This window comes from Passer montanus, unplaced genomic scaffold (assembly GCF_014805655.1).
Source record: "Passer montanus isolate IOZ18808 unplaced genomic scaffold, ASM1480565v1 scaffold10, whole genome shotgun sequence".
In the NCBI taxonomy this organism is placed as follows: domain Eukaryota; kingdom Metazoa; phylum Chordata; class Aves; order Passeriformes; family Passeridae; genus Passer; species Passer montanus.
This window is the reverse complement of record NW_024356505.1, coordinates 18,843,995-18,856,650: the sequence shown is the minus strand read 5'-3', so window position 1 is coordinate 18,856,650 and position 12,656 is coordinate 18,843,995. Positions and strand designations below refer to the sequence as shown.

Genomic DNA, 12,656 nt, shown 5'->3' with positions numbered 1-12,656 from the left:
GCTCCCTAGAGTAGTGGGAAGCCAGATGTATGATGAGGTGAGAAAAGCAAGATTAAGAAATAAACTCTGAGAGCAGTTCTAATATTTAGAAAACTACTTAAGCTGATCTGATCTGCCACTATTGGGGTCCAGTACAGTGATGCTCTCCAGGGCATCCCATCATGTCTGAGTACATTACTATACAAGACACTCTGTCAAATGCTAATTTGCAAAACTTCTTTCAAATGTCATGCTTATAGATCCCTATATTCTCCTTTATTTTTTATGTTCTAATGATGCATCGTAAAAGGTGAGGAACCAAAACTGTTATTGAACAGAATACAGGGCTGCTCCTGTTCTAGCTCTCCTGGTGGTTTCTGCCCATTATGTTGTGCCAACTCTGCTGTAATGGGGAAAACCCTGTGTTTATGACTTTAGGGACTGCACTTTAGTTTTCATTACGTTAAACTCAGTGGATTATTTTGCCAGGTGGATTCACACATCTGTCTGTGCATGCCATCTCAAAGGAGATGGAAGGAGTGCAGAAAACAGTGGAATAGGGATGACATTAAATTAGTGTTAACTTGAATTGGTTTATGCAGTTGAGAAGTGGTTTATTTCCTTAATTCAGGGAAATATTGATGAATAGTAGGGGCTTCGGAAACCACGTCTTGAACTTCTTCTCTCAGCTTTAAGGCTTGACAGTGTCTTGCAGTCCACTGCCAAGATGGCCATGGAAAAACAAAACTAGTAATTTTTGGTGGTGTTGATTTCTCTTCAGTTTTAATGGCATTATTTTAGTTATTAATGTTGGGGTTTCTGTTGCCTTTCCTCGGGGTGTAGAACAAGTTGCAAGCCTTAACTAATTCTCTGGTTGTATATATTTTGTTGTGTCTTTTGGTCTTGTGTTTTATTTGGTTTAGTCCTTACTTCCTCATCTTCAAACATTATCTTGTGCATTGTTTCTGACTTGTTTTAAAAGGGTTTTTTTTAAGAAACTTTCAAAACTTGGGCTGAGAGAGTAGCATAGAGCCATAGCATGACAGGGAATGTTGGAAGAATTCTTTGTTGCTTTTTATCCATTAGGTACACTTGTGTTTCAGTGCAAATGTAAACACAACTTTAATGTTTAAAATTTGTCATCTCTGTTTTGCATTTCAGATTTTTTTAGTTTTAATAGTTCAAGGATCATTCTTAAAATGCAGATTTGTCACAATTGGAATCCTGTGAGGATAGATCTGTTAGAAATGGTAGAGATTTGATTTATAGGTAAGGCAGTCAGAATAATTATAGTATAAAAGTCAGCATGATACATTACATCATGTCCAATTCACAGCATTATTTAGAACCCTTCACCTAAAATGAGTAGCTAATGCAGTGTTTCAGCAGGTCTATATATTTGTCTAAAATGGTCTGGGTTAACACTGTCTTCATATATCATACTATAACCATACTGTATTAGTGCAAGCTATACCCTAATTGTGCTGAATGCTATACATCACATTGATGATGGATTCTGCCTTTTGAGATCCATCAGTTCTAGGTAATACACAAATAGAAAATACTTGTGAAGGCCAGTGGCCATGTTTGGACTCAGAAGGGTGCCAGCAGATCTGCTCTCACGTTTGGTGGGTCAGATCAGTGCATGGCATGTGACTAACTTGGAAGTTATGTCACTTGTGAATTTCTTTTAGTACGGGTGAGCAGAACACACAGTAGCTGCCATGTAGGGCTTAGGTTGGCTAATGTGAAGTCTAGAAAGTGAGTATATGAAGTAATTTTGCCTAAAGGATAAAGGAGACAAAGACAATCCAGAGACCATGCCATAAAATTCTGTTCTTTCCCACATCAATCTCATGAATCACCCTGCACTTTGCTCTCCGAATGAAATGCAAGAAAAAGTGTTCCGTGATCTGGGTGTATGGCAAGAATAGTACAGGGAGAGGTCGAGGACTGCAGGCACAATGATGAGTGAAAACAAACAAGGCAGCTGCTCTGACCAGCACTCTGTCAGAGGGAAAGATGGAGTCACACTCTCAGCTTGCTAAGGCCTGCAGTGAGATCTTGTAAATAGTATGGAATTGATTTAAATCATGAAATAATATGGAAAAGAGTGTAAATTTGATATGCATCCTCTTAACAACCATGATTTTTCTCGTGATTTGCATTTTAGTATTTAGAAAGCTAAGCAAGCTGACTTAAAAAGTGCTGTGCTATATTTTCTATTTCTGCATGTCTGGCTTTCCTGAGTTGCATCATAACTGTATTTAAATTTGCTTGGTGTTTTTTGCTGATGAAAATACATAGCATAAGTAGCCCAGTTCTTTGTGGATATGAACGCCTTAAGGACTGGGGTTTTTGTAACTTTTACATTTTCCCTTTTCTATTTGTTTTTCTTTTGTCTGTTGTATTTGCTTTGATGTGATGGCATTCTTTTCAGCTTGGCATTTAGACAAAGGTTTCTGATGTATTCTTGCCATTGTGTGTCATAGCTAGCTTTTAACATTTCACATCAAATTTAGCCTGACTTTTTTGTTGATTTTGTTCTGGTTTTCTACAGTGGACAGGCCAAAATCCCAGCAAATCAGAACTTCTGGTACCATAAGGCGAACTTCTTCTTTGGACACAATAACAGGACCTTACCTCACAGGACAGTGGCCACGTGATCCCCATGTACACTACCCTTCATGTATGAAAGATAAATCTACTCAGGTAAAAGCAGTAAAACAAGACAACAGAGATGTTTCATATAATTGATGTCTGCTCAATTCTGAAGAAATGTGGATTCACTTAATTTTATGAGAAATATGAAATCCTAAAATAAGTTACAGTAGTCTTTTTTTAACCTTTGCTAATGCAGTAACATGGTATGCGACGATAATATTTTTATGCTTTTAGAAAACAGTTGTTAAAAATCATTTTCTCAGTGTGGGCAGATCTGTTGAGCTAAATAAGCAGATATCAATCTTAGCCTTGTATCTGGTTTATTTTGAAGCTGCTATATGCAAAATTGTGCTGAGTATTATTTAAGAAAAGGCGTCCACATATCAATGGCTGACAAACTAAAAGATTTTACTAAATCATGGTAATAAATCTGTCAGTCTCAAAAACTGTGTGTTTGTCTGTGTGTGTGGGGCTGAGGGAAGGCCACTGAGGTTATTCATGCCTGATAGTCTTGTGATAGTCTTGGATTCTCTTCAGGGCTCTGTCCTTAGTAGGACCCTCTGGCAGGTAGGTTGCTGGGGCATTCTACTGCTCCAGTGCTCTTTGCCTAGAAAGGTGAATGTTCTTTCTTGCCTGCTTCCTCCTTGTGCTGGAGCTTGTTGCCTGCAAAGATGATCACTGTCAAACAGATTAAAAAGACATAATTCTAACCACCCCTCCCCAATTATTATCAAAGGAGCTGCATTCTTTTTTCCAGCAGTGCTTTTGAGGTTTGGAATAAGCTATCTGAGGTCCTCGTCCAAACTAAATTGGAAACTAGAAGAAACCAGCTCTCTTTAGTTACAGTTTCAGTCTAACAGGCCATGTAGATTTGGTTGTTAAATCAGTTGTTTATCTCTTGTGCCATGATTCTGATCCATAGTTATCACGGGTCTTGAAATAGGTTCTATGATTCTGATCTTTTGTGTAATACTGAGTTTCTCAGGACAAGTTAGAATGTATATAGAAGTTTCTTCATCTCTAAAATATGGTGTTATGCAGCACAGGAAGCCCTTTGATGGGGTAAAGATAAGCACAGAAAGCTTAGAAAAGAAAAAAGTGTGTCTGTATGTTCAGAAATATTACTTAATGAATTTGAGAAACTGATGATTAAAATGTTCCAAGAAAATTTTTAGAAACTGGAATGAGGACCCTTTGTAAAAGGCTGTCTTCATGTCCTGCTTATTTTGAAATGAGACAGTCAATTTTAGCCAAAAAACAGCAGTCATATTTACTGTCAAAAAGATCTACTTAAAAAGCCCTTAATCCTGGATTTATTTTCAAGATGCCTTACTTTCACAATACTATGACTTTAAAGTCTTTCTGTTTTGAAAGCTTTGTAGTTACTGTATTTCTCAACCCCTTTCTTAAAATGCATATGCGTATCAATCTTTACAAATACTCATATGAATAGAAAATTTAGAATATTTAAACATTCACAAACAAACATTTTCACTAGTTACAGAAAAGATAAACAAACTGTTCTATAAATATTTCAGCTCCAAGTATTTGGCAGTAAAATTGCTTTCCTAGCGAGCTCAAGTAAGTGTTCAGGTTATGTGAACATTTGGCTGCCTCCCTTTGCCTCATTCAGAAACTAAAAATGAAATTTTACCTTTTCAGCATAAGTATAAAAGAGAGGAAAAGCATACTGTTGTCATTACAAAATGAAGTATTATTTCAAAGGGGAAGGAGCAGGGAGATCTCAAGGTTTGTATTTGTGGATATCTTCCAGCATGGGATTATGTTACCTGTCTTTTTATTCAAATTGTGCCAGACTCAAGCATTTATCAGTGCTTAAGTTGAGTCACTACTTGGGACTATGAATATGTAAAATGGAACAAGCATATTGATATGCACAGTGATTTCCAGTTGGAGGGCTTTTTTTGTTTGGTGGGGGGTCTTTTTGTTTGGTTGGATTTTTTTGGTTTTGGGGGGTTTTTCGCTTTTGTTCCTCCCCACCCCCCAAGATAAAATGCTTACTAGGGAGGCTTGAAGATGATCATAAAACATTGTCTTATGTTTTGGTGTGTGTCTGGGTTTTTGTTGTTTGAGCTCTGTGTAGTTTGAAGTATATCTAATTTCAAGAACTGAGGATGAGTTCCAAGTCGTTGATAGGGTGCATGCATAGCAAATTAAGTTAAATAAAAAGAAGTTAATGAAAATCAAGAAACCATTTTTCTGTATGAGCATATTTCATTGGAGAATAAATTATCTCTTGTTTAACTTCTAAATTCAAGAACAATGCTGTCAGTATAACTTACATTGTAGGTGGAATAATTATTTCTCTTTCAAAGGTGTATTTTGTTCCTAATTAAATATTAACCTAAAATCCAAATTTTGTGTAGCTTTGTTAAGGTGGCGATTATGGCTGTTCCAAGTTTCTTAGAATTCTTGTTTTTAAAAAAAATGTTTCTGGTCTTCATGGTGATCAGATGAACCTTTAATGAGCTTTATTCCAAGTCCTTGTTTCCACTTAAAGTCTTTCAACTTGTACGATACTCATTAATAAAATGTTTCTTCATAATAATATAAGGGAGGGAACAAAATTTTGCTTGGTCTAGTTTGTCGTATCTTATAGAATAGGAACTACAGTTCATATTTCTGTGTCCGTCTCACCCCAAGTGTTTTGACTGAAAATACAGAAGAGAAATGAAGGTTGTTTGCTTTTGGAGAAATGCACTGTAACACTGCATTGTGGTATTTGTACAATTCAGTATTTTTCAGAATTCTGTATGTACGTTTGTGTGTGTATATGTGCATATGCATGCAACTAGCTGATCTTTAAGGAGAAGCACATTTTGAACAACCAGAGTTATGCAATTTTATTTAGTAGTGTTTTAAGTATTTCAGAAATGCAGGTAAACTTCCTACCATAAGAAGTTACTTGTGTTGATGCACTTTGTGATCCCCTTCCCGAGTTCCTCCATTGTACTTTCTTCTCCCTTTGTAAAATCTGAACTTTTCATTAAGGCCATTTAAAACTCAGTATAATTTCATTCTCCATTTTTTCTGTCTCTTCTGGGAGCACTGATGGAACAATTTTGAACACCACTTCTTTATGCTTTATCATTTAAGTATTTCCCCCTTTACAGTGTAAAGAACAACTTAATATTGAAATGGCTGTGTCTAACCTTGGAGTCTTCAGAAACATTTGGATAATTGTCAGAGTGGATAAATATAATTATTTGGCAGTAGCTAAGTAATTTAAACGACACTTATAAAATTAAAGAAGAGAGATTAAAAAGAAACGTGATGTTGATGTCATGACAAAAGTATTGTCGGTTAAAGTTTGTCATGGAGTCTTTCTCAATCTAAATAATACAAAGAAATGAACAAATGGCCTAGTGGCATTTTATTATCCAGTGATTTCCAGTTGATGACTTAGGCATATCCAGCAGTATTGGAATCCAGTTTTTCTCATTGTGTATGGCAATTAGGTATGGAACAAATGAAACTGAAGAAAGTTTCCAAAATGCCTTTCAGAATTTTTATTTCTCTTTAACTTAGAGAATAGTGCAGAGTTTCTAGGCTTAAATGTGGTCAAGGTAGGTCAAGGCTTTAGTATAGCTGGCTGTCATTAGACACTTGTTTTTTTCTTATGGGTAGATTTTTTTTTTCTGTAATATTAACAGACGTGAACAAAGAGGCTCAGTTCCGTGAAACTTTTTTACTGGTATATTAGTTGTAATTGATTTTGTGGGATATTTTACATCGGAAAGGACAGGGAATAAGATACGTTGTAGAGCTGTGGATTTGTCATTCTAACTTAACCTGTCTGATGTTTAAGAGTCATCATCTATAGTCAAATTGACTTCTTAGGCAATTTTTCTTCGTAAAGTTTCTAGATGACCTTTGAATGCTTTAGAAATACCTGAAAACCCATCAGTTTTTATTTTCTGCCATTGGGTTTCTTTTGAATGTGAAAGTTCTTCAGAAACATGTTGCTTTCCCTGTAAAGCATAGACTTATGTAGATATTCCAGAATGTGGGTTGGATGTAGTAATTGGAGTGAAGGCATGGCAATAAATATGAGATACTTAAGGTTATACAGTCATATTTTAGGTTTAGGTAGGTTGGTATGTTATGCAGTCATTCTGATCTAAGTGGAAAGAATGTAGGTGTATGTCCCTGGCATGGGTGGAAAAGCAAGGCATGGTTACCAAATATGTTGGAAGAAGTGCTGATCTCCACAAAGCTGGGTGAGTTAGAACTGTGGTAATTGTGATTTACATGAAGACTGAAGAGAGCAAACAGACGTGGCATTCTGAGCATGTCTTATCCCATGTGTCAGCTGAAATGGACCACGAACCTTAATGTCTTAAAAACAAGGGATCCATGTCCTGTAGGTACAGTATGCATTATCTAGTGTTTTCAAGGATCTCCCCCTAAAATCTTAGTTTCTTAGTGTGGCCTTGCAAGACTATTCCTTCTTCATGAAGTTCACCACATCACTTCTGTGGTGCTCTGAAATGTTACCAGTTTCAGAGATAGTGCCTGACATCTCTTGCTACGAGAGGTACTTTTACTCTCCTTCTGACTTGAAGTACAGCAGCTGTGGTTTTGTTTGTGATTCAGAAATTTTTCTTCTAATACAATTCTGAATTACATTCTGGATTTAATATTTTTTTTCATATATTTAACACTTCAGAAGTACACTTGCAGCTTCAAATGAAGGCTTCTGTTGATGAGCCTGTTTTGTGGAAGTTGTAAATAAGATGAGAAAACAACTTCCATGAAATGTGACAGATTGTGGGTGCTACACACCCCCATCTTATTTGTGATCTAAATGACAGCATTTAAGTGAGATATGAGGTGTTCATGCATAAGCTAAACTTAGAAAATCAGAATTTCTGTTTGAATACAACAAGTCTGGGGTGCTTCTGTTTGTTTTTTTAAAGCTTTTGCTTGAATACAAAGATTTGTTGTTACAAACTCAAAATTATTCTTTATATAATGTGGATTCCAACATATTGCAAGCAGCAATTTCCAGGGTTTGAAGAAGACTATCTTGCAATAATATTCTAGTAACTCCTTATGTATTATTTTTGTAAAGCTTTTTCTTTTTTAAATTTGCCTCTAAATAGCACATAAATGTGACACTGTCTGACTTTAGTACTGTGCTAGGGACATCATACAATGTTTGTGATCTAATACTGCAGGTAGAACTGGGGATCAGAAATAGTGTGCCCCCTGTATACTGTGTATATCTGCAGGTTGTGTCGTGACTCAGTTTACCTGGGGCTGAAAGCATCCATGTAGTCCTTGTCTCAAGGGAGATGCTATTTGATTGGAAGAGAATGTCAAAGCATTCTTGAACAAGTACAAAATTTAGTATTACATGAATAGATATTTTCTGATTTTTATTTTTGATTTGTGAGTAGATCTTCTGCGCTATAAGGATTCCCACCTGTCTCTCCTAGCAGTCAGTGGTGTTGTTGATGAAGGTCTTCAGGGGTTGATCTTAGGTTGTGTTTTGTCCTTGCTATCTGGATCAATATCTGTGTTTATTAAAATACAGTTGGGCTCGTGTGTTCTACATATTTGGTTTTTAACCGTTTACTTCTCTATATTGAGAAAGTCAGTTTGGCTTTTTAGATTCTTGGTATCTTTTCAGTTTAGTAAGCTGTAGTTGAAAGGATAGGAGCTTACAGTGATCCCTGGTACATCCTTCTGCACTACAGGTAAGTATTTAAGCCCCCAAGCTGCCTAGTTCTACTTCATCCTGGTGTTCCCCAAATGGTGGAGCAGTGCTGTATTCAGAAAACACTTTTTAGAAGATAAATTTTCTTGGAATTCCATTTTATTGCTGGTGTTGTGTGAGGATATGGTTCCAGCTGTACTTGGGATATAGTAAAATATTGTAAGAGAAATTAAAATTGCAAATTGTAACAGATTGTGAAACCCTGTGATTTTAAAAAAAGTAAAAAAAATGTTCCCCATTTTCACTAGTTCAGTAGGAATCTGCAAGCTACTTCAATGTTTTTTATAAAAAAAAACCAACACTTAAACCCAACAGAATGTCTTCCACACAAATTTCAGGGAGATGAATCTGCAAAACCAAGTAATTATTTAGAAGGTGGCTCTGTTAAAATGCAGAGCAAGCAGATGCACACAGCACAGGTAGCACATGCATGTGGCAGAGGCTCTGCTTAGGGTCAGGAGAGTTAACTGCTGCCTGGCTGAGGGACTGCCTTGTCTTTCACATAGTTTTAAGTAGCTGTTTTAACATTTCACATTTGATTTTTTTTTTTCATAACCACATTATCTTCTGATTTCTTCCCCATGCCCAACAGTCATGTAGTCAGTACACAGAACTCTTAACTTTTCATATAGGGACTTATTTTTTTCTTTTTTGGGGACATGAAATAAAAACTTCAAGACTGACTTTTTCCATTTGGCTTTCTAGTCACCCACACAGCTTGCTGGGCCTTTGGTTGAAGTATTACTGGTGGTGTAAAAATAACAGAGAAAAAGCCCCACCAAAACTGTGGAAAGTGCAGGGGTGGCAGAAAATACAGGAGGGTTATGTAGGCCTGTGCACACAGAGACTGAGCAGATGCAATATTAGCACAGATGAGGTGGGTGCTGGGCTGTAGGCTGTGTAATCCCATGGCAGTGTGGTGGTTATGAAGGTGCAGCCCATGCTCTGAAGTTACAGTTCTGAGCTTGGTGCCGTGGCTGGCCTGGGGTGGCCTGGCCCTGGGGGCTGCTCCCAGCCGCCTTGCAGGGCACTGAGGAGCTCTAGGGGTTGTTTGATGGTGTTCTCCAGAGTGGTGCCCAGCCTCCTGCCTGGGCCAGACAGTCTCAGGGATCCATGTGGGTACTGCAAAAGCTTCTAGATCCTAGATGGGAAGCAAGAGTAAGGAAAGCTGTGGAGGAGCAGGGTTTCCATGCATGAGAACAAGTCCCACAGGCATGTGGATCCCAGATCCTATTTGTCTTGTGGGCTGGGGTTTTGTCTCCCTAGAAGAAGTGTCAGCAGTGGTCCCCTCCCTTAAAAACCCTATGGGCAAATTGTTATTTTCAGTGGTACAGTTTTATTTCTTGTGTGCTTACTGGGGAAGAGTCAGCTAATACTAGTAGGAGTTGTTGGGGAAAAAAATCCCAACATAAGCAGATTTATATTTATGTGCTTAAGAGCACTGAGATTATATAGTTCATATGTCAAACTCTTCCTGAATTTTACATGTTTTCATTGTTCCTGTGACTCTCTTGTTCAGGAATTCTGGTGGATAACCTCAATTTTCATGATAGCCTTGTGGCAAGTAAGCATAGTGGTTGAGAGTTTGGGCTTTCTGATGCTTCTCAGTCTTTGGGGTTTAATTTTAACTCCTACATCTAAGGACAGTCACTAGACTTACAGGCTTTGAGATATGGTTGGAAAAGGCCTGCTTGTCACTGTGCTGCTCATGTAAGTTGGTGCCAAAAATAATAAATGGTGTATAAAACTCCTATCAAGTTAGAGTTAGGAGAAGGGATTGGTTTTGTGGTCCAGTGGTTGAGGAAGACAGGCTTGAGTTTGTTCTACAGTTTTTTTTAATGGTGTGGTTTTTTAAACTGTCTGCTAAGTGAAATGTAGACATGGATGCCAAAGCACAGTGGGAGCATCCAGGTGACGTTTTTTGTCAGGCCTTTGATTCCTTCTTCAGTAATGTGCACTCTTCCCATCCTTTGTAAATGAGAAACTTTTTTTTTCTGTGTTGCTTTTTATTTATTGAGATTATTAGTGCTGCGTATTAGATTCTAAAATTTATTCACATAACTCTGACACTGCCTAAAGAGTAAAGCAGTAATGTGTGCCAGAGGTTTTTCTCACCTGGAGAACTCAGTACAACATATTTTCTTCTTTTTTTTCCCTTGTAGACACCCAGCTGTTGGGCCGAAGAGGGAGCAGAAAAGAGATCACATCAGCGCTCGGCGTCGTGGGGAAGTGCTGATCAGCTGAAAGAGGTGAGAAGTTTTGCACAGTGGAGCCCTTCAAGTTTTGATAAGCCAAAGACATTTTTTAAACCCTATCTGGAGTCCAGGAAGCTGCACCCTTTCCCTCTCCTCTTTTGCTTTTGAAACAGGTTTACCCCCGGTCTGAGAGTTGTTTGAAGAGTGATTGTTATTTTTTGCTTGTTGGACTTCCTCCCTGCATACTGTGAAGTATTGGTTGTGAAAGAGTGGCCAAAGTGAGGAGCCAGCTTCTTGTTGCTTTCTGTTCAGTGTTATGTTAGTTTTCTGACCTTTAACACTGCTCTCTTGGAAGAGGCAAAGTGTCAGGTGGTATGTTCACATATCCTTGGTCAGAAATGTTGTTCAGATTTTAGGCTGGAGATGGAGAGGACACCACTTCCAGAAAAAAGTATTGATACAGTAATGGTATAAGTACTTGAAATGCTCTTTAATCATAAATATTTTGCTGTAGACTATAATTGCAACTAGAAAGAACCTACAGAAAGTGGATTTGCATAATGAGCAAGTCGATACAGTAAAATGGTCTCCAGCTCAGCTGAAATGACAGTATCTCAGTTTTTGTCCCAGTAACCTCCATTTTGTCCAGAGTTTGAGTAACTAAATCTGTCCAGAACTTAATAAGGGGCTACATTCAGCCTCATGCCCCTGTCAGGAAGAATGTATGCTCTCTTCAAGAACTGCACTTTTCTTTTAGAAAAATGAGTCTTGCAGCATGTTCCCATGAGGCGAAATTTTTCCCTCATACTCTGGGCTTCTTGCATTCTCTTTCCTGACTCCCTGTTGAATAGGGCATTCAAAAATGAGAAGGAATGTATAGGTTATCTAAGGAGAAGAAGTTAAAAGGCAGTATACATTCTTCTTCTGGACAGCCATTGATAGAATAATTGTCAGAAGGAGTGATGCAAGTTTAATTACTCAAATTTTAAAATCACATTTGACAAATAAGGAATAATCTTGCAATCCATTGGTGGTAATAACCTCTTTTTCGAAAGTGAGGTCCTGGGCCAAAGACAGGTTGATCAAAAGAGGGTTTTCTGTTCCCATTTCACCGAATACATCTCATGAAACCTTGATGTATTGACACATGGGCCTTCAATTGCCTGAATGACTTCATCTGCAGCTGTGAGGAAGCATTTGGAATCACAGATAAAGTGACCAGAAATAAGTGCGGAAGGAGTTTTGTGTCTGAAAAGTTTTGGCTTAAACCTTACCTACCAGCACAAAGAAATTGTAATATGGACAGGAGTAGCATCTGTTTCTCTAGGATAATGTTTCCTTGCTTTTACTGAGAGACTATCCTTCATACTCTGGCAGTTTCCTATCAAGTTGTGCAACAAGCAGCTCTTCTTCACCACAGGCCTGTGGCTGTCAGTGATAGTAAACCCTTCAGCATGTAAGCAAGTCTCTGCCATTTGATAACTGTGAGCCATTGTGCTGGGTTGCCACCCTCTTGCTGTACTGACCACAAGAGAAAGAGAAAGATAAGAAGTGTGTGGCCAGTGTGTTTCACAGTTCCTTTTTTTTTTTTTTTTTTTTTCTAGAATGCCTTAATAGACAAAATAGGTTCTGTGGAAGAGAGTTGTTTCTATCCAAACTTTGTAATGGCTGTTCACCCCAAAACCTACCCTTGTCTTCTTCAGCATACAGTTCTTCCCCTTCCTCTGTTTTCCTTTCTCCAGCTACTCAGGCCAGTTTTCTTACCTTTTCTAGTTCCTTGGGTTCATAACCCATGTCATACTTCCTGCATCATCCAGCCACTATTCAGCTACCCTATTTGAGCTCTTACTCTGTTAACTTCCACCTCCTTGTTAGTTCTGGCTATCCATTGTTTGGCTTCTTCTTTTTCCTTTCCCTCAGTGTCAGTCTGTGTGGTGGATGTTAAGTGTTTGTTCAATACCAGCAGTATCTGTACACTCAGTTTCTTTATGCCACATTAATCTGTAGTTCCTGGAAGGAGAAATTCCCTGGGGTGGTTCTATTCAGACTGTAAAGCCCACAAGAGACAGAATTGT

General features: G+C 38.0%; 1 protein-coding gene across 2 annotated transcripts in view; it reads left to right on the top strand.

Moving 5' to 3' along the window:
* Window positions 1-12,656, top strand: part of GLCCI1 (glucocorticoid induced 1) — a 52,391-nt gene that overhangs the window by 17,362 nt on the left and 22,373 nt on the right. For both annotated transcript variants that reach the window (XM_039708331.1, XM_039708323.1), the window contains exons 2-3: window positions 2,540-2,691; window positions 10,549-10,635. In XM_039708331.1, the coding sequence (XP_039564265.1) occupies window positions 2,540-2,691; window positions 10,549-10,635 (239 nt within the window). The remainder of the gene's footprint in view (window positions 1-2,539; window positions 2,692-10,548; window positions 10,636-12,656) is intronic.